The sequence below is a fragment of the Marmota marmota genome, unplaced genomic scaffold, assembly GCF_001458135.2.
Source record: "Marmota marmota marmota unplaced genomic scaffold, marMar, whole genome shotgun sequence".
NCBI lineage: Eukaryota > Metazoa > Chordata > Mammalia > Rodentia > Sciuridae > Marmota > Marmota marmota.
Window position 1 is genome coordinate 389,123 of NW_026000078.1, and position 22,744 is coordinate 411,866.

At 36.4% G+C, this 22,744-nt stretch overlaps 1 protein-coding gene and 1 long non-coding RNA gene across 4 annotated transcripts in view; one reads left to right on the forward strand and one right to left on the reverse strand.

Annotated features, from left to right (window-relative positions):
* Window positions 1–1,600: 1,600 nt before the first annotated feature.
* Window positions 1,601–2,872, reverse strand: LOC125620215. The gene is made up of 2 exons (XR_007351803.1): window positions 2,005–2,872; window positions 1,601–1,715 (listed from the first exon to the last, which is right to left on the reverse strand). It is a non-coding gene; the product is annotated as an uncharacterized LOC125620215 (long non-coding RNA).
* An 895-nt stretch (window positions 2,873–3,767) lies between these two features.
* Window positions 3,768–22,744, forward strand: part of Rtca (RNA 3'-terminal phosphate cyclase) — a 26,923-nt gene continuing 7,946 nt past the window's right edge. Inside the window, exons 1-8 of one of the 3 annotated variants that reach the window (XM_015502609.2) lie at window positions 3,768–4,009; window positions 4,111–4,211; window positions 4,632–4,775; window positions 7,703–7,826; window positions 10,378–10,436; window positions 12,308–12,449; window positions 12,716–12,840; window positions 14,775–14,833. In XM_015502609.2, the coding sequence (XP_015358095.1) occupies window positions 3,965–4,009; window positions 4,111–4,211; window positions 4,632–4,775; window positions 7,703–7,826; window positions 10,378–10,436; window positions 12,308–12,449; window positions 12,716–12,840; window positions 14,775–14,833 (799 nt within the window). In that variant the 5' untranslated portion in view covers window positions 3,768–3,964. Of the gene's footprint in view, window positions 4,010–4,110; window positions 4,212–4,616; window positions 4,776–7,702; window positions 7,827–10,377; window positions 10,437–12,307; window positions 12,450–12,715; window positions 12,841–14,774; window positions 14,834–22,744 lie in introns of all 3 variants that reach the window. The other 2 variants (XM_015502608.2, XM_015502610.2) reach the window with 2 other exon arrangements.

The following is a 22,744-nucleotide window of genomic DNA, read 5'->3' on the forward strand; positions in this document are numbered from 1 at the left end:
CCATGCAAGACTGATTAAGAAATCTGTGGGGAGGACATAGGCCACATTTGTGCAAAATAACGGAAGAGGATACTAGACACTTGGGTTGCCACAGATAATATCCCCAGGGAATTTTCGTTCATCTATATATCAGTTTCAGAAGTAATTATTATATATTTGCTAAAAACCTGGGATGTTCTGTAACTAAACATTTAAAATCACATGCAGAAATTAAGAGAATCAAAACTTTATAATCATAAATAAGTTTAAAAGATCCAGTACTATGAATGAGACCACATACAGTTTACCTACTAGGCCCACATATAAAATATGTATGTAGGCACAAGATTTTTGGTAACTGTAGTTTCCCATCCCTAAAAAGTGGCTGATTGAGTCAGTTCTTTTCATCATGGTGACCAAAATTATTGACATGGGGAGAAATTTATTTGGGGTCATGATCTCAGTATATAGACAGTCAAATCCAGTGCTCTGGTCCCAAGCTGAAGCAGACCATCATGGAGGAAGGGTGTGGAGGAGAAACACAGCTCAGGACATGGCAATTAGAAAGCAGAGATAGCTTTGTTCACCAGGGACAAAATATTAACAATAAAGACTTATTCAGCAATACCCTACCTTCCTATAGTTACTGCCCAGTTGATCTATATTAGTAGATTAATGAATCAATTAAGTTAAGGCTTTCATAAAGTAATCATTTTTTCTCTGAACCTCCTAGCATTTTCACACGTGAGCTTTGGGGGGACACCTCACATTCAAACTATAACAACAGGCATGAGCCACTGTGCCTGGCTGTGTGTCCTGAGTTCTTAAGAAAATCATGTAGTTTATATTTGATTGAAGTTTTATATATATATATATATATATATATATATATATATATATATATATATAAATATTATATATGTGTGTGTGTGTGTAGAATCATTTCTTTCCTAAATTCCCATTTGCTTAATCTACCAATAATTGAGATACAATTGCAAAACATGTTAGTAGATTTACCAGTTTTTCTTGTGCTATATCACTGGGATTACAGGTGTGCACTGGCTAATGTTTACTTAGGTTTACCTACATAATTACAGTTTCTTAGCTCATCATTTTTTCTTATAAATCAGACTTCCCTTTTGAAATAATTTCCATTCTGAAGTGCAAATATCCTTTAAAAATTCCTTTAGACAGTCTATGTAGATGTTAAATTCAATTTCTAGGTATCTAGAAATTATCTTATTTCTATACTTTACCCCCATTTTTGAGAGATAATTTTGCTAGGTACCAATTCCAGGTTGAAAATGACTGTCATGATTCTGAAGATATGAATCCACTGTCCTTTGACAGTGTTCTGTTGAGAAATCTGGTATCAGCTTAACTGTCCTTTTCCTGTAGATAATTTAAAAGATACAGAATTTAATGCAACTTTGCCACTTATCTGTTACATCATCTTATAACGACAAAACACTAACTCTACAGTTTTGTTGTAAACGTGAATATAGCGCTATACAAATGATTATTATTATCTACTCTCGACTGGCGTATTAGTCAACTTGATGTCACTGTGATGAAATACCTGAGAAAAACAACATGAAGAAGGAAAGATTTATTTTGGATCCCAGTTTCATAGGTTTTATTTCATACTTGCTGGGCCACATGGCTGTGGGCTCATGATGAGGCAGAACATCATGGTGGGTAGAGTGTGACAGGCAAAGCTGCTCATTTCATGGTGGCTAGGAAGGAGCAAGAGAGAAAGGAAGGATCTAGGGACAAAATAAACTCTTCAGTCATGTCCCCAGTTATCTACAAAATCACCAGCTGGGGACCACGTCTTTAGCACATGGCCTTTCGGGTACATTTCATATCCAAACTGTAATACTTGGGTAGTTTCTATGTCATATACCATCTTTTGTTCACTTCCCTCTACACTGAAAGTAACTGTAATGGGGCAAATGGGTCATATCCAGGAGTGAGAATTAGAAATTAAAAGGACAAGCCAGAGCCATGCATGGGGGCACATACCTGTAATCCAGTTACTTGGGAAACTGAGGCAGTAGCATTGCAAGCTTAAGTCTGGGTGACTTCGTGAGACCCTGTCTCAAAATTTAAAGAAAGGACTGGGGATGCAGCTCAGTGGTAGAGCATTTGCTTAGCATGCACGAGTCCCTGGGTTCAACCCTCAATACTGTAAACAAGCCAGGGCGCAAAGTACAGCTCAATAGCAGAGGGTATGCCTAGGATTTGCAAAATCCTCTTGATTTGATCTCCACACTGCAATCAGTCAATAAAACAATCAAAGCAAGGGCAAACCTTCTTCTGAGGAGGTTGAGTTTCTCTTATAGGAATCTAAGATGTCAGATAGTACTAGATATGGTAGTGCATGCCCTTAATCCTAGTAACTAGGGAGGCTGAGGCAGGAGGATTGTGACTACAAGGCCAGCCTAAGAAATTTATTGAGAATCTGTCTCAAAAAGGGGAGGAGGGCTGGGGATGTAGCTCAGGGGGTTCATAATCCACTGTGTGTGTGTGTGTGTGTATGTATATATATATATATTATATTATATTATAGTTACAAGCATAGCTTTTTTATTGTATCCCTGCTGCCACTGCCTTACTTCAACTTTTCATTCTCTCTTGCCTTAGGCAAGAGAGAAGGCATTTCTGCTTTCAGGTCCTTAGGCCCCTAATTAATCCTCCGAATACTATCAAACCTATCATTCTAAATGCAGATATTATTACTTTCCCTGATTACTATTTTAACATAGACTTGATTAACACAGGATGCTATAAAACAGTAAGAACTTTATCAAACTGTGAAAGAATGGGATGAACAGTGCAATGCTCAATGAACACTGGCTGTTATTGTTATAGTTTATCATATTGTAATTACTGTCTCCATGTACATTGATGATGATGATGATGTTGAACCCAAGACCTCATAGGCAAGTGCTCTACCATTGAGATGCATCCTCAGCCCTTAATTATTATTTTTATAGATGGCATTGTAATTGATTACTTCTCAGTCTGTCCATTATATCTCCAATAGCTTTGGGGGCATTAACTGTTCTACCTCTTCTTTGCACACCTACAGGCTTACATATTATTGGGTCCTAAATTAATGTGGGAATTGAGCTACAGCAGAACCAAGAAGCTGGCTGTTGTTTCTGCTGTAGCCTACGTTGTATTATGTTTCTCTGCACTGTTCATTGAAGGCAAGAGCTTTCACCTACTCTCAGACAAGGTGGCATAGCTTTGACCTTCAGAGTGTTACATTAGTGGTTCTACCCCTTTCTCCCCACAAATACATAGTGTCTCATGGGGAGCGGGGGAGAAGATAGTACTGTACACACACCCCACAAGAAATGAGAAGCTCATTGGTTTCAATTAGTGCACCAGGGCACACAAACTTAGAGAGGTTGCAGAGAAGGCAAATCCGTCCAGAGAGAAGGTGATTAGTACAGTGTAGGGTTCTGATTTTTCTTAATCTTCAGCTCTAAGAATCTGCAGCACTGGGTATGCCAAGATCCTCAACAGATTAACACATATTTATCAAGAAAATAGATGAAGCACAAGCCTGCGGAACAACTGGAGGATTTGGTTAAGAGTGGGAAAGGAGATTTTCCACAACCTTCAGGTTCTACTGTTTAGGACACAAGTCTTCCCAAGTCCACACTTAACTACAGCACTCTTAGGTACCCGGCAGCGGCCCACCACCTCCCGGACAGCTAAGGGTCCTGGCGGGGAAGGAATGTTCCAGGAGCCGCCTCCCGAAGCGTCGAGGCGCTACGCATGCGCAGAGGCCAGACCGGGCCAACCCCGGATTCATTCCGGCGGATCGGGTTTCCCGGGAGGCTCCGCTTCTTCCGCTTTCGCGGAGAACTCCGCAACCCCGGGCGTAGATCGAAGTTTCAGAGCTGCGGGGCGTTTATTCTTTCTGCTGCAAAGGCGTTGTCGCAGCGGGCCAGGCCCCAGCGCGCCCCCCATGGCGGGGCAGCGGGTGGAGGTCGACGGCGGGATCTTGGAAGGGGTGAGTGTGCAGCCGGAGGCCGAGCGGCTGGGCGCTGGTTGGGGACCGGGACTTTCGCGGTCGACGTTCTTACGCCTTCTCTTCGCCCCCCATCGTTCCAGGGCGGCCAGATCCTCAGGGTCTCCACCGCCCTCAGCTGTGTCCTGGGCCTCCCCTTGCGGGTGCATAAGATCCGGGCGGGCCGCAGCACGCCAGGCCTGAGGTAATCGCGGCGGCTGAGAGCTGGAGGGTGGAGTCGGGGGTCGCGGAGCCGGCTGCGAGCGCGCGCGTCGCCGACCTGGTGGTCCGGAGTGTAGCCCGGGAGGTCGCGGTCGGTCGGCCTTGGGTCCTGGGAGCGGGTTCTGAGGGGTGGCCCTTGGACCTCTCTGTCGAGACAGTGGCCAGATTGTGCGGTCGTTTATAGCCAAAATAAGGAGTCTCAAAGAAACCCTTAAAGTGATGCCTACTAGGAGGTAGTCTAAGTGCATAAAAACCAAAGAGGTAGCTCCGACGCCGAGGATGGGGCACTTATTGTGGTTAGATCTTGCTGTTTCCTTGCCGTTGCAGTTTTATAAATATCATAAAATGTGGGGATATAGGCAGTCTGAATGCACACGTTTTGATGCAGTATTATGACCTGAAGGCCTCAACATTTATCTGGACTGGAAATGATTCGAGATTTGTGTGATGGGCAGCTGGAGGGGGCAGCAATTGGTTCAACTGAAGTAACCTTCACACCAGAGAAGATCAAAGGTGGAATCCACACAGCAGATACCAAGACAGCAGGGTATGTATACCTTGAGATCTGTTTAGGTATGGGTTTTGCATTCAGATCTAGGTTCTCCCACTTACTATGCAAGTTGCTTAACCTCTTTGAACTTCAGTTTTCTCCCTTTTTTTTTTTTTTTTTTTTTGAGTTTTTCATCGGGTTAATTTTTTTTCTTTTTTTAAATTTTTTTATTTTAATTTGTTATATATGACAACAAACTGCATTACAATTCATATTACACATATAGAGCACAATTTTTCATATCTCTGGTTGTATACAAAGTATAGTCATACCATTCGTGTCTTCATACAGGTACTTAGGGTAATGATGTCCATCTCATTCTACCATCTTTTTGCCTCCTTGCCCCCTCCCTTCCCCTTCCTCCCCTTTGCCCTATCTAGAGTTCCTGTAATCTTCCCATGTTCCCCCTCCCAACCCCAGCCTCCTCAGTTTTCTTAGTTCTAAAGTGTAAATAAAATACCTTTGAGGTTAAAGACAATGAATGTAAAATTTGGGCACCTAATTGAAATGTTATCTTGTATGTAGTATGATATAGCATTATTATTATTATTATTATTTAGAAGTTGAGTGTCACAAATTGACTTGAGTTTTCACTTTCAGTATTTGTATTATAGCTCAAGTTCTTTTCTTACAGTTAATTATAAACCATAGTCTACTACTTTCTTTTTATTTTTTTTAAATTTATTTTTTAGGTGTAGATGGGCACAACACAATGCCTTTATTTTTATGTGGTGCTGAGGATCAAACCAGGATCCTGCCCGTGCTAGGCGAGCGCTCTACCGCTGAGCCACAATCCCAGCCCCATAGTCTACTACTTTCAATGTGCATATTTTTATTGCTTTGTGTTTGTTGGTGGGGGGGGTTGCTGGTCCAACTCATGGCTTGTGCACACTTAGCTCTACCACTAAGCTATCTACCCCAGCCCTCTGTTGTCTTCTAAGATATACTTATGCAACTCTATTTAGAAATTTTTGGATATAATCCTGATTTTTTCCCCCACTGGGAAATGAATATTTAACAATTAAATTGATCCTTGATAACTTTCTAAGTGCTTCTCCTTTTATTGACAAAATGTGGATAGTAGTTAATTCCTCCCCCCATCCCCCCACTTAGTGATAGGGATTGAACCCAGGAATGCTCTGGGTTAGCACTCTAAGCTACTCTAGTCCTTTTGGTTTTAGTTTTGATACAGGGTTTTCTTAAGTTGTCCAGGCTGACCTTGAACTTGTGATCCTCCTGCTTCAGCCTTCTGAGTTGCTGGTGTGCTGCTGCACCTGGCTAGCAGTTAATTTTCATGTTACTTCTCTAATCTATTTGACTGGTCGCTTTTTTTGTGTGTGTATGTGGTGTTAAGGATTGGACCTATTGCCTCATGCATAGGCAAGTGCTCTACCACTGAGCTCCGTCCCTAACCCTTTTTATCTATTAGAAGACAATAAAGCATTAGGGGGCATATCACTAAACTGTCCGGGCTTACTCAACTTCAAATCCTCCTGCCTCAGCCTCCTGAGTAGCTGGAATTACAGGCATGTGCCACCATGCCTGACTTTAGCCTTGATTGTGATTACAGGACCATGTGTTTTCTCAAGTGTCTACTTTATCTACTATTCCTTACTCTTCTCAAATTAAGGTTTTCTTTAGTGTTTTTAGAATCTGATTTTATTGGTGAGAAATTAAATATTTGTTGGATCACTCAGAGAGGATCAATGAGTTGAATAGGTATAAAACTATGATTAGTAGTTAACTAAACATTTCCAAGCCCTTTTCTTCCAATTCTAAACACTTTAGCAGTCAATAAATATTTATTAATCAGTCAAACTTATTACCAGTGATAGAGACTTTCTAGTTCAGTATGTATGGGCCTTTGTTATAAGAAAGTAAAGATCTTTCTTTTGGTATGTAAAAGCTATATTGGATTGCATTTCAAACTATGATCTACTTATGAGTATTATTACTTTCTCTGTAGAAAAGGGCGATAACAGCTCATTTTGAAAATCTGACCAAATTTTTTATTTTATAAATACTTCATGTTCTATGTTCATTTATTGTGATTTCTCACATTATTTGACTATATGGGCAGAACTTTTCGATATGTAATACTCAGCTTTTAGTCTTTGTAAAATATTTTTCTTTGATCTCAAACTCTATGATGAGAGAAATTACATCGATCCCCCCCCATTTTCCAACTTTATTGAAGTGTAGTTTATAAATAAAATTATGAAGAAGGTATATATCATGATATTTTGATATATATTTATGTTGGTAAATAATTACCAGTCAAGTTAAATAACATTTTCATCACCTTTCGTAATTACCTTTCATATGTGTGTATGTGGTAAGAATACTTAAAATCTGCTGTCTTACAAAATTTCAAGTAAGGCATTACATCTTAACTTAATATTTTGAACAGTGCCTTTTGCATGATAACTCAGAAACAGTTGAATATTTCTAGGTCTTGACTATTTTGAATGCATTTTCATAAATTGCTATTTTCAAGAATCCTTTTATTTAAAAAAATTGAAGATGGTTTTATTATTTTATTTATTTTTTTGTAAAGAAAAGGGTCAGAACTTAGCCAAGATCACCCATCTAATGTAGTGATGTGTTTTAGTCTTGAATTCAGAGGTTTGCTTATCTTTTTTTTTTTTTTTAAATCATGCTATATAGGAAACTAGGACCTCATTCATGCTAGGCAGGCACTGAATCAAGGTACATCCCAGCCTCGTTTGCTTATCATTAGAAGCAATTCTTTGTACTGTGAAATACTTTCTTTAAGATTCAGGATTTTATAATTCAGGAACAAATCTCTTTTAACTTTACATTTAGCTTTGCTTCAACTAAGTAATGTAATAAATTATAATTCAGTTTTTTTTTTGAAACTTTGAAAAGATAGTGCAGTTAAGCCTGTTTTGCCTTCTCCTTAGGAGTGTGTGCCTCTTGATGCAGGTTTCAATGCCATGTGTTCTGTTTGCTGCTTCTCCATCAGAACTTCATTTGAAAGGTGGAACTAATGCTGAAATGGCACCACAAATCGACTACACAGTGATGGTAAGGGTTCTTGTTGTTAATGACATACTGAGATGATCTCATATATACTTCTGAATATCTATTCTCTATTTAAATATATTCTGAATATTTTGTGTATGTTGCTATTTATTCATGATGTCTAGTTCTGCTGTAGGAGAGAGTGGGAAATTGTTTATTTTAGACTTTGTATTATATTTTAGAATAGTATTTATAGTGAATTTTTAAAAAACCAAATGTGATTATTATATAAATTATGTCAGTTATTAGGTAAATCCACTACTTTATAAATATAGGAATTATGATTTAGAAGGGAACTCAAAAAATTTTTAAATGATAATATTTAATGCTGGCGTGCTTATACAACTCATGGGAAAGAAGAGTGGTACCGGTTGAGCATCCCTAATCAGAAAATTTAAAATATAGAATGCTCCAAACTCTAAAACTTTTTGAACACCAACCTGGTGCCACAAGTGAAAAATTCTCCACTTGACTGCATGTGGTAGATTGCAGTCAAAACAAAAGATAGACTAAAAATGTTGTATAAAATTACTTTTGGGTTATGTATATAAGGTGTCTATGAAACAAATAAATTTTGTGTTTAGATTTGGGTCTCATCCCCAAGATATCTTATTATGTTCATGTACATGTAAAATTGAAAACAGTCTGAAACTCAAAACTCTTCTGATTGTGAGCATTTTGGAAAAGGGATATTCCAAGTTTATTGTGGCATAATTCCTTACAACTAAATTCACCCTTTTTAATGTGCAGTTTGATGATTTTGGATAACAAACATTTATCTGTAAACCAACCACCACAATAAAGATATATAATACTTCCATTACTCTAAAAATTCCCTTATCCCTGTATCAGGCAGTCCTGTCCCACAGTCCTTTGGCAACCACTTTTCTGTTTTCAGTCATAGTTTTGCCTTTTTTTTTTTTTTTTTAAGAATTTCATGTACAGGAATAATACTGTTATGTAGCCTTTGAGTCTAGTTTTTCATTCACCTTAGTAAACTTTAGATTCACAGTGTTACTTGTATTAGCAATAAAAACTAAATAGTAAGTATATGAATATGCCAGCTTGTTTATTTATCTGTTGAAGGGCATTTGAGTTGTGTCCAGTTTGGGGCAATTATTATTTTATTTTTTCTGCCGCACTGGAGATTAAACCCAGGGGTTCTGTACCACTGAGCTATACCCCCAGCCCTTTTTATTTTTTTGAGACCGGTTTCACTAAATTACCCAGGCTGACCTTGAACTTTGAATTCTCCTGCCTCAGACTCTCGAAGCACTGGTTTTACGGGTGTGTACCACTGTACCTGGCAGTTTTGGGCATTTATGAATGAAGTTGCTGCCAATATTTATGTTTAAGTTTGGCTTAAACATAAATTTCCAGTTCTCTTGTATACTTAGAAGTAGGATTTCTGGTTATTATAGTAAGTACATGTATAAATTTATGAGAAACTGCCAAAACTTGTGGCATCCAAAATAGTTACGCTATTTTGTTCAGCTTTTTCAATAGTCCATTATGAGAGTTCCAGCTGTTCACCATCCTACCTAGCACTTGACATTCTTAGGTTTTTATTTTTAAAAACTTTCTGCTTCTCTTTTTTATGGTAGTGGGAATTGAACCCAAGGCCTCACATATGCTAGGCAAGCACTATACCACTGAGCTATACTCCTAGGCCTGCCCTTTTTTTTTTTTTTTTAACCAAAGTTTAGTAACATCTATACCTCCTGCATACTATGGAGAAAACCTAGAAAAATGAGTAAATCTCTAGAGTAGATCTTACAAGTTGCCTTAGACTTCAGGATTAAATATTGTCTTTCTCTGAAACATTGCCAACCTAATGGATAGTATAATATATTTAAAGTCAGTGTTATAGATCATATAATGAAAATTAGTTTCTCCTTAGTTAGTAATTCCACTTCAAGCAAACTATCCTAATAAAATAGTACAAAATGTAGCAAAAGGTGAATGTTAAAGGATTTGAGTAGAGAATTAATATATATCATTACATAATCATGAAAAGGTAGGAAATGGTTAAATAAGTAATGCTCAAATGCCATGCATTTCTTTAAGTTTTATTTCGCAAGAATTTTTATTGTGTCAGAAAAATGCTTACACTTATAATGTTAAATGGAAGAAATAAGAATAAAACATTTTATTTGCAGTGAGATTTCAGCTTTATAAAAGAATTGAGAGGGCAGAATAAAGTGTTGTTCACCAGTGCCCCTACTTTTTTTTTACAGTGTACAGTGTACTGAGAAGGGTCAGTAATGGTTTCTGGAGTAGAATAAACATTGGGTTCAAGTATTCTGAGTTCTGAATTTTTTTTCTCATTAGACTTGCACGGCCCTGATTTATTAAATGTTAAACTTAAATTTAGTGAATACAAGTTTTTTTTTTTTTTTCCCACTTGAAAAATGGAACTAGTCTATATATTTTGATACTACAGTTTTCTTATAACACTCAATTACTAATTCAGTACAGAGCACTTTTCATTTAATAATTATACTTGTTGAATCAGTGAATATTGGTGGTTGCAATAACAACTGATTTTTTTCAGGTCTTCAAGCCAATTGTTGAAAAATTTGGTTTTAATTTTAATTGTGACATCAAAATGAGGTAAGTTACTTATTTCTTTGCCTTTTCCATCTATTATTATGCTAAATTAGCATAATGGAAAATTTAGACCTTGGAGAACTGTCATTCTAATACACTTAATATATTACCCTTAAAACATTTCTTGTCAAATAATTGTACTTTACAGCTAAAGAACGGTAAGCTGCAAGGATGTGGAGCCTTGAAAGCAACTACATGTGATATTTACTTGTTTCTTGGGAGAAATATTTTCAAGGGAATTTCCACATGAAAGCATCTTCCTGTCTAATGTTATCCATGCACAGATTAAATGGTCAAGTTGTGCAGACACTTGAGCCAGGCACTGTAGGATCATAAAAAGATTTTCTTCTGTAGTGTGATCAGAATTATTTTTTTAAGAAGCACATTGGGGGCTGGGGATGTGGCTCAAGCGGTAGCGCGCTCGCCTGTCATGCGTGCGGCCCGGGTTCGATCCTCAGCACCACATACAAACAAAGATGTTGTGTCCGCCGAGAACTAAAAAAATAAATAAATATTAAAAAAAAAAAAAAAAAAAGAAGCACATTGGGCATTTGGGTTTTTTCTTTTTTTAAATCATTTTTAGTTGTAGATGGACACAATACCTTTATTTTATTTCTTTATTTTTATGTAGTGCTAAAGATTGAACCCAGTGCCTTACATATGCTAGGCAAGTGCTCTACTGCTGAGCCCCAGCCCCAGCCCCATTTGGGTTATTTCTTTGGTCTTCTTCTGTTATACAATGACAAGGTTAAATTTCTTGGCATCTCATTTAAGTGCATTGCAATCTTGCTCCATTTTGCCTTCCTAGCTTCATCTTTCTCCTTTTTTTCAACTTATCCTACATTCTAACACCACAATTACATGCTATTCCTTGAACATACTTTGTATCTTTGAAGTTCACATCTTTGTGTTATTCTTTTTCTGTTCTAAAAAATGGGGAATCCTATTTTTTCTAAATAAAATTTGTGATTTCCTGTATGAACTCTCTGTGGCTCTACCTCTATCAGAATCCATATTTGCACTTCTGTTGTGGTCCTCCTTACATCCTGTGTTGTATTCTAGTCAACTGTATAAGGGTACCCCTGACCTATTAGATGGAGAACTGCTTGAGGATAGGCACAGTGTCCTTCTCAGCAGCTGAAATGGAATAAATGACTTTGAATAATTGAGTTTAGATTCTGTTAGTGTCAGCTATTTATAATCATCAGCTATTTATTTGAGTTCCTACTGTGTACCAAACATTGGGTTAGGACCTGGAAAATAGTAGGAACAAAACAACTCTAGATATCAAGGAACCTATGTTTTAAAACAAACTTGTCAAATAGAACTTTCTACATTGAGAAATGTTCCCTATCTATGCTGTCCAGTATGGTAGTCACTAACCAAATGTGACTACTGGGCACTTAAAACATGGCTAATACAATTGGGGAATTGAATTGATTTCTAAACTATGTTTAATTTTATTTGCTTCTTTGTTTTTATTAAAGCTTTTTTTTAAAGGAAGCAGCGATATGCTTCATTGCCCAGACTGTCCATGAACTCATAGGCCCAGAGGATCCTCCTGCCTCAGTCTCTTGAGTAGGAGTAGCTGGGACTGTAGGAGAATGCTGCCACACTTGGCTTGGGGCTGGCAATTGAACTCAAAGCCTCATGCATGCACCACTGAGCTATACCTCCAGCCATAAATTTTATTTCACTGTAATAGTCACATGCAGCTTGAGGCTACTATATTGAACAGTCCAGACCTAAAATATGATTTAGAACTTTTTCATGAATTGCATATTTGGCTATCATTCACATTATTTTAATATAATATTGTGCTTTATTTTTGTCATGCAATTAGTTTATGTGGATATTTATCACACTTTTTATAGGGGCTATTATCCAAAAGGTGGTGGTGAAGTAATTGTTCGGATGTCACCAGTTACACAGTTGAACCCAATAAATTTGACTGATCGTGGCTCTGTGACTAAGATATATGGAAGAGCTTTTGTTGCTGGTGTTCTGCCATTTAAAGTAAGTTGTCTAAATGTTCTTAGAAGTGTGTGCATGCCTTGGTAAGTATCATCTAAATTTTGAAATTATTAGAACTTATTTTTTAATCCATCTTTTCATTAAAAATTTTCTTCAAATTCAGTGCTCACTCTCTAGAAAATCAAGTTTTAAAATGATACATATAAAAATTAATTATTTTATGTGCCTTTAATGGCTTGGAAACAATTTTTCAAATAATCAGTAATTAATATTGTATCATTTTGGTTTTTTCTACCTTGCCAAAATAGGTAGCAAAAGATATGGCAGCAGCGGCTGTGAGATGCATCAGAAAGGAGATCAGAGATCTATATGTTAACATCCAGCCTGTTCAGGAACCCAAAGACCAAGCATTTGGCAATGGAAATGGAATAATGTGAGAAAATATACTTTCTTAGACATCGATTGAGAGCCCTGAAATAGTTACTGTGTTGGTTAGCTTTCCATTGTTATGATGAAATACCTGAGGTTAACAATTTAAAAGGAGAAAAGATTTATTTTAGTTCACAGTTTCAGAGTTTCAGTCCATGGTTGTTTGGCTTCATTGTTTTTGGGCCTGTGGTGAGGCAGAATATCAAGGCAGGGAGTGCTTGATGGACTAAAGCTTCTCACCTCATTTTCTTCAAGAAGCAAAGTGACAGAGGGAAAGAGAGAGGAAGGGGCTGGGCTCCAGTATCCCCTTGAAGGGCATGCCCCGCTTAACCCAACTTCCTTCTGCTAGGCCCCACCTCCTAAAAGTTCTACCACCTCTCACTAGCATCATCAATTAGCCACCAAGCCTTCAACACATGTTCTTTGGGGGACTTCTAAGATTCAAGCCGTGAGTGACTGTTATCCTGTTTAAATTAAAGATTTCAAGTTTTTGTGCTCATTTGATAAGTTTTAAGAAGACATGTTTTTAAGGGGATTTCTACCTAAAAACAACAGTATGGTGAATTAAGATGATTTTCTGAATTTTTTCTGAGGATGTTTTGCCTTTTACTACTCTGTAAGATCCTTTTCACTTATATAATTAGCCCTCTGTATTCATGGGTTCTGCATCCATGGATTCAAATGACCAATTTAAATTTGACCAGATTAAAAAATAACTTAAAAAAAAACCAAAACTGAGTACAGTGGTGCATACCTGTAATTCCAGTAGCTTGGGAGGCTGTGGCAGGAGGATCAAGAGTTCAAAGCCAGCCTCAAAAAAAGTGAGGTACTAAGTAACTCAGTGAGATCCCATCTCTAAATAAAATACAAAATAGGGCTGGGGATGTGCCTCAGTGTGTGAGTGCAATCCCTGGTACCCACCNAACCCTAACCAAAAAAAAAAAAAAAAAAAGGAAAGAAAGAAATGAAATTGTGTCTCTACTAAACATTTTTTTTTATCATTCCCTTTTTTATCATCAAACACTTTTTTCTTATCATTCCCTAAACAATACAGCTTAACAACTATTTATATATTGTGTACATTGTATTTGGTATTATAAGTAATCTAGGGATAATTTAAAGTAATAGACATGTGTAGGTTGTATTTAAATACTATGCTGTTTTATATAAAGGACTTGAACAACCTTGGATTTAATCCACAATGAGAATCCTAGAATCCATCCTCCTGAATACTTAGGAATGAACTTAAATGTTAAAGGTAATCAGAAGTTAGGCTTTGAAGGTGATCCTAAGAGAAATGTTTTTAGTTGCTTAAAATACCTCAACTCTGAAATTAACTCACAATGGTAAAGATCGCCTTAATAAAGGAATATGATTATTAGTGTTACTCCAATTAGAAGTTATGGTTTTATGTGTTATAAAAATGCTTTGATATTTTTGGATTGTAAAAGTACGGTTATTTTTTGTAGATACTTATATTTCAAATTCTCTTATTCAGAGTTTCTGTTAAAGGGTTTAAACTAAATGCTTACTTTAATAATGTAATGCTATCTAAAAACTATAGAATAAAACCTAAAGTCGTTACACAAAGACATTTTTTATTAAAAGAAAATTATAAAATACTGTATAGTACTGTGTGAAATGGTACCACTTTGCACCAAAAATATGATAACTTCCAGGGATACGGAGAGGTGGTGGCATCCTTTATCTATGAGTGAACTAGAATTAGATGTGACTTCTCCCATTCTAGCCCTGAAGGATATTATTGGCTGATGGAGAATGTTAATCAGACTACTCTGTGTAGGAAGAATTTCGCCATTGCAGCGTACTGGCCATGTGTCATTTTGTCTATTTAACACTGTTTTCCTGTGTCTTATTTACTATAATTTTAGAATGTTTGTAGCCTAAGAGTAATACTTGTTTTTTCCCTATATGTAGAATTATTGCTGAGACATCCACAGGCTGTTTGTTTGCTGGATCATCGCTTGGGAAACGAGGTATAGTTAAATGAAAGTGGGTCCATAGTTCCTACTGCTACTAAAAATTAATTATCTGTCAGGATTGAAATGTTATAGGGAATGATGGATGACAGGTTTAAAAGGCTACTGTTAAATAATTCTTTTTTTCTTTAATTTTAGTTGTGGATGGACACAATACCTTTATTTATTTTTATTTTTTATGTGGTGCTAAGGATCGAACCCAGTGCCTCAAACATGCGAGGCAAGCACTTTGCCACTGAGCTACAACCCCAACCCAGTTAACTAATTCCTAGAGTCAATTAAACTTTAAGTCTTTCTCCTATTTTTATACTTTGAAAATTTTTAGACCTATAAGAAAAGTTGAGTGACTAATTCAACTAGTCATCTACACAACCTCTCCTAGATTCATTAGTTGTGAACATTTGGTTGTGTGGTATGTGTGCTTCTGAACTGCTTCAATGTAAGTTATAGACACCATGCCTTACTCCTGAATACTGCAGCATATAGATTCAAAAACAATATCAATATAATCACAGTATTGTTTTCTTTTTAAACATTTATTTTTTAGTTATAGGCGGACACATATCTTTATTTTATTTTTATGTGGTGCTGAGGATCGAACCCATACCATAACCCCAACCCCCACAGTATTGTTTTTATACCTGAAGAATTTGTCTGTGATATGCAGACACACCAGATGTGTTGTCTCCAAAATATTCTTTAGAGCAATGTGATATATTTTTGAAGTACAAAATACTTTCTCTCTCTCTTTTTTTTTTCTGTTCATGATACTAACATTTTTTAAAAGTCTAGGCCATTTTCTTTCTTTTAGGCCATTTTCTCACAGAATTTCCCACAATTAGGATTTTTCTGATTATCTCATGATTAGATTATTCATACCAAATATTTTTAGTAACAATATTGCATCAGTGATTTTGTGTCTATACCACTGCATTGCATCAAAGGGCATGTAAAGTCATTTTGCCGTTTATTGGTAAGGATGAATGTGATCACATGGTTGAGGAGGAGTCCTCCAGATCTGCTTGCTATAAAGGTTCCTTTTCCTTTTACAATCATTAAGTAGTCTGGGATAATACTTAGAGACTATCTGATATTCTGTTTTCATACAACTTTCATCCAGTGGTCTTAATATCTATTGATGTTTCTTCCTTTATCAGTTATTACACTGATGATTAGAAAGTACTGAATATTTGGAGGAAAAATAAATCTGTTTTTAATATTGGCATATTAAGAAGAGGAGATGCATACATTTGTTTGTTTGTTACCCAGGGGCACTTTACCACTTAGCTACATTTCCAACTATTTTATTTTGAGACAGGGTCTTGCTAAGTTGCTAAGGCTGGCCTTGAACCTGTGATCCTCCTGCTTCATCCTCCTGAGTCACTGGGATTACAGGTGTGCATCACTGCATCTAGTGGTTAACATTTAAAGTTTTGCTAGTCAGGCAACTTCTAGTTATTTATGGTAATTAATTGCTTCATCCTACTTTGTAGTATCTTTTTTTTTTAATATTTATTTTTTTGTTGTATTTGGACACAATACCTTTATTTTATTTATTTATATGTGGTGCTGAGGATCACACCCAGGGCCTTGCATGTGCTAGGTAAGCACTTTACCGCTGAGCCACAACCCCAGCCCTACTTTGTAGCATCTTTTAAAAATGCTTATGCTAGCCAAGCATGGTTGCATCTACCTGTTGTCCCAGATACTCAGGAGACTGAGGCAGGGGGATTACAGAGTTCAAGGACAGCCTGGGAAATTTAGTGAGATCCTGTCTCAAAACCAAAACAAAAATGCTTCCACTAGCTGTGCTGTTTAACCTCATTATGAACTATAGAATACAAAATAAATTCAGATGATTTTAGCTTGCTAGATGATTCGATCTATACACTATAGATCATATAATCAACATAATAGAAGAAGTAAAATCAACATCTCTCTGGGTATGATGTGCAGGCCTATAGTTACTCAGGTTCCTGAGCGAGGCAGGAAGATTCTTAAAGCCTACAAGTTCAAGACCAGCCTGCGTAACATGGTGGGACCCCCATCACTAAAAACAAAGGGAAAAAAATCAAAATCTCCAATCAACTCACATAATGAGTTCTGTCTAAATCTCTGCTGTTCACAGTGTGGATGGGAGACAACAGGAAATCACTATCATCTGGGAGTTTTGTTAGAAATACAGATATGGGGCCTAACCCAGACCTATTTGAATCTGTGGAGGGTGGAGGTATCGCTCAGTGGTAAAGTCCTTGCCTAGCATTTGTGAGGCTCTGGGTTTGATTCCCTGAAAGTGAGACCTAAGAATTTGTTTTAACAAGTTCTCCAGATACTTCTAAAGTATCTTGAAGTTTGGGAAGTATTGATCTAAAATATATACTAGTATATATTTACTACCTATTAGGCACAGTGAGGAATCAGTGTGGATACTTAGCCACTGCATGCAATATCTATAAGTCTTGAGAAGCAAAAATAATGCAAATATAAAGCACAGAGCAGGAGCAGACATATTATAGATAATAAGTATTTGATGGACATTGGCAAATCTGTGAGTTCTATTAGTTTTATTATTGGGTACCACAGATGTGCCAAGTACTATGTACTAATTATTTACAAGTGAGAGCTACTATGCCTAACTGCTGACCTAGTCTGGTGGAGAAGACAGACCGGTGCTGATAGTGTTATCCCAGGGTACCATAGAGATAAATGCAAAGAAAGAAAAACTAATACTTCTTTGGAGGATGAGTAACTCCAATTCTGCCTTTTGCTATTCATTGATCTTTCCTCAGGGGGATAAATAAAAGCCAGGAAGAAAAGTGAGAGCTAAGGTGAATTGGTGCAGCCATCATGGAAAATAGTACAGACATTCCTAAACAAACTAAAAAGACAATTGCCATGTAACCCCGCAGTCCCTTTTTTGAGTATATACCCAAAAGAAATTAAATTGCCTCAAAGATTTATCTGTATTCCCATGTTCATTGAAGCATTTTTCATAATAGCCAGAATATGAAAACAACCAAATGTACTTCCATGGATGAATGAATAAAGACACTGTGGTATATATACACATCAAAATATTATTCAGTTAAATCACAGCAGATGGGATAGAGAGAGAAGATGGGAGGGGAAGGGAGGGGGGATAGTAGAGGATAGGAAAGGTAGCAGAATATAACAGTTACTAATATGGCATTATGTAAAAATGTGGATGTGTAACCGATGTGATTCTGCAATCTGTATACGGGGTAAAAATGGGAGTTCATAACCCACTTGAATCTAAAGTATGAAATATGATATGTCAAGAGCTTTGTAATGTTTTGAACAACCAATAAAAAAAATATTATTCAGCCTTAAAATATGATGGACATGGAGCAAAGTGAAATAAGCTAGATACAGAAAGAAAAATGTATGATCTCACTTATATGTGGAATCTAAAAAAAAAAAAAAGATCAAATATAAAGAGAGAAAGTAAGAGTGGTTTACTAGGATGAGATAAGGGGGAGGAAATGGGGAGCTGTAGGTCAAAGGATCTACATAATAGATCTGAAGAATGAACAAGTCCAAAAATCTGGTATACAACATGAGAACTATAGGTAATTATAGTGTATGGTAGTCAGGATTTTTGTTAAAGGAATAAATTATAGTTGCTCTTGTTTTAGGTGGGAGAATGGGTAACCAAGAGATGATATATTGGTATGTTTCATTAAAGTAACCATTTTACTATAAATGTATCTCAAAATATATATTTTTTAGTTGTAGATGGACACAATAGCTTTATTTTGTTTATTTATTTTTATGTGGTGCTGAGGATTATACCCAGTGCCTCATAAGTAAGAGCAAGCACTCTACCACTGATCCACAACCCCAGCCCCTAAATATATATATATTTTTAAATATTTATTTTTTAGGTATAGATGGACACAATACCTTTTTTATTTTTATTTGGTGCTGAGGATAGAACCCGGGTTTCGCCCGTGCTAGTGGAGCACTCTACCGCTGAACCACAATTTTTTAAAGTAAGCTAAGGAGCAGGGACATGTTCTGTCAATATTTTTTGACAGAAAAAGATGTTTTTCTGTGCTTAAGTCACTGCAGTATATATGATAAGTAAAGGGTCTGGGTAGTGGGATGGAGGATGATGAGAATAGAGAGGTCAATAAGGGCCAGATTTTTTTTTGCACTGGGGATTGAACCCAGAGGTGCTTTACCCAGCCACCCTTTTTTTTGTGGGGGGGGTTCTTGGGATTGAACTCAGGGGCACTTAACCACTGAGCCACATCCCCAGCCCTTTTTTTGGATTTTTTATTTAGAGACAGGTTCTCACTGAGTTACTTAGGGCCTCAATAAATTGCTTAGGATGGCTTTGAACTGAGATTCTTCTGGCTCAGGAGGCTGAGCCGCTGGGATTACAGGCGAGCCACCATGCCTGGCTTACCTGACCCTTTTTATTTTTTGAGACAGTGTCTCATAAGTTGCTTGGGGTCTCACTAAGTTGCTGAGGCTAGCTTTGAACTTGTGATACTCATGCCTTAACCTCCTGGGTCACTGAGATTTCAGGCGTGCATCACCGTGCCAAGCTTAAAGGCCATATTTTGAAGAGCTATAGGCTACATAAAGGAAATTCAAGTGTCATACTGAAAATATAAGGATTTTAAGGATGGATATGTAAGAGTCTGTTACAACTCAGATCAGACATGGTGAGGTTTTGCAACAAGGAATGCAGTGACTGGTGCCAAAGACACTGAGTACTGATAATCAGGGTATTTAAAAAGGTAAACAGTTTGTTGACCAGTTGGATATTGGAGGTATGGGAGGCATTGTGAAGAAAACATTCCAGGTGTCTTAACTTAGTTAACTGGGTGCATTTAAGTGTGTGAATATAGGAAGTAGAGTTAGTTTGTCATCATAGACAATAATTTTAGATATGTTGAATTGAGATTGTAAAGGGACCATAACCGTAATTTTAACGCATGCAGTGTGTTAACCAGCCCTGAAATTTTTTCTCATATTCTGTCAATATTTTTTCTCACTTTGTCATATGAGATAATATTTACTTTGAAGTTGTCTTTGGATATCACACTTGCAAAGTGTTCAGTACTGATTTTTATACTTACCGTGTTTGAAGAAGATAGAGACGAGAACAACAGACTTGCTGACATTGACTGATTGTCCTCCCTTGTGTCAGGTACCTCAGTTAATGTGAATGCAAGGGCAACTTGGGGTCTTCCCTCTTTTAATCTAGGTTCTCTTTATATTAAGGATCTCAGAGATAATGTCATAACTACCATTATCCAGATCCCCTTTTATTTCTGATTTAAATTAACTAGAAAATTACTGGACCCTGAATCCTAATGTCTAAGTGTTATTACCAGAAGCAACTTCAGCTGGTTGTCAATGCCAGAATATGTGGTAGAGGCAGGAAGGTGTAGCTAGTCATGCTTTTGTAATTGTCTTAGTTACTAAAACAAAAATTTTTATCTTTGTTTTCTTATCTGTTACATAAGAGAATTAGCCTGGAGAATCCCTAAAATCCTAAATTTTAGACCTATTATTCTGTATAATGACCCTGGGCTTTCCTTATCTGAAAAATGGTATTGGACCATGATCTGCATATAAGGATCCATTCCAACTTTACTTGATTGGATTGTGAACATAGTGTAAGACTGAAGGACTGGAGGTGTAGCTCAGTGGAAGAGCACAAGCAAGGCCATGGGTTCAATTCCCAGCACCGAAAAAAGAAAAAGAAATGAATATTGTTGAATTTGTGTGTTGCTTGATTACTTTTTGGTTTGGGGTTTTTATTTTGGGTTTTGTTTTGTTTGTTTTGGTAGTACTGGTGGTTGAATCCAAGGCCTAATAAGTGCTAGGCAAGCACTCTTCTAGTGAGCTACATTCCCAACCTTATTTGATTACTATTGTCTCTCAGTTAGTTATGTTTTTACTATGGGAGCAAAACAATCTGCATTTCATCTGTACAGAAATTTACTTATAGAAAGCAGTTTTCTTTCCTCATTCAGTATATGGTAGGTCATTCAGGGAATCTTTCTAGTGTCCTGAAGTAAGTCCTTTGGACTTCTCTGCTCAGTCTGATGACCATTTTTTAAAGTTTTGTCCTTTTAATAAGTTAGAAGACACCCAAATTGTTGAATATGCATTTTAATTTCCTGTGTTTTAAACCATTAAAGTTGAAACCTTTTTTTTTTTAAAGAAACATGCAAAATATGAAAAGACTATTTGTCAATTAGGTAGAAAAGCATTAAAGTTTCAAAAGAAATTAAGATTTTGTTCTTTTTTGGGACAGCATAATACTACCAAGCAAAATTCTATTTTCTTCATATGTTCAGTTGTCACAAGCTGTTAGTAATGACTGGTAATAATGTAGATCCATGCATACTATTATTTACTATCAAGGTGGCTGGGTAGGAATGAATATGAATAGCTCTGAGAAATATTTTGCCACTTGACGGAAAACTTCAGTGTGTGTTCTCTCTGGTCCAGGTTGAATATATCTGATACACTTGGATTTTGAATTTTTTCAGTATTTGTGTGTACATAGTGTGATTTCTTGGGGATGGAACCCAAAACCAAATAACAAAATTCATTTGTTTTATATATATATATCATCTACATATAACTTAAAGGTAATTTTATACAATATTTATAATAATTTTGTGCATAAAATAGCTTCATGGTGTGACTTTTCTTCTTTGGTATGTCAGTGCTCAAAAAGTTTTTAATTTTTGAGCATTTTGGATTTCAGATTTTGGGGGTTAAGAATGTTCAACATGTAAATTATAAAGCCAGAACTTCTTTCTGTCTTCCATCCCAGTTTTAGGCATCTTTCAAGGATTAGCTTAGGTCTTGTCTTCTCAAATATTCTAGAACCTGTAATCTTTTTCTTCTCTGAAACTCCTTTTGGATATACAGTTTATACCCAAAAGTTTATAGAACTTAGCACTTAACTATCCTTTAATATATAAATACTTTTTATTTTTTTTTCTTTTTCTTCTTTGTTAATGTTCCCTTAGGAAAAGAACAGGTAGCATTTGGTCCTTAATACTACTACTACTATTATTATTATTATTATTATTTATTTTTTAGTTTTTGGTGGACACAACATCTTTATTTTACTTTTATGTGGTGCTGAGGAACGAACCCAGCACCCCGCGCATGCCAGGCTAGCACGCTACCGCTTGAGCCACATCCCCAGCCCCTACCATTATTGTTAATACCCTATTATATACTGGTCTTGGTAATAAGTACTTTATAAATATTATTTCTGGTTTCTATAACTTTATAATATAGTTGTTAATCATCTTCACTTTTTAAAAGAGGAAAAGGAAGGGGCTAGTAGCATACTCTGTAAGTCAAGAAACTGAGAATGTGGCTCAGTGGTACAGCACATACTTAACATATACAAGGCCCTGAGTTCATCACCTCAATCCCAGCAGCAAAGAAAAAAGTGAACATTCATACCAGAATTGAAATCATTCCATATAGTTATATAAATACTTGGCCAATTGATGATATATAAAAAAAATAGTCTTTACTATGTTATTATTATAACTGCTATAAGGAAAAACTGAGTTAAAATTATGAAATTTCCACTTTTCTGGGAAATTTTACCAAGATACATGTAATCACATAAATTTGCAAATATAAAATAGAAATAAAATTAGCCACATTCTCATTTTTTTTTTTAATTTTTATTGTTGGTTGTTCAAAACATTACATAGTTCTTGATATATCATATTTCACACTTTGATTCAAGTGGGTTATGAACTCCCATTTTTACCCCGTATACAGATTGCAGAATCACATCAGTTACACATCCATTGATTTACATATTGCCATACTAGTGTCTGTTGTATTCTGCTGCCTTTCCTATCCTCTACTATCCCCCCTCCCCTC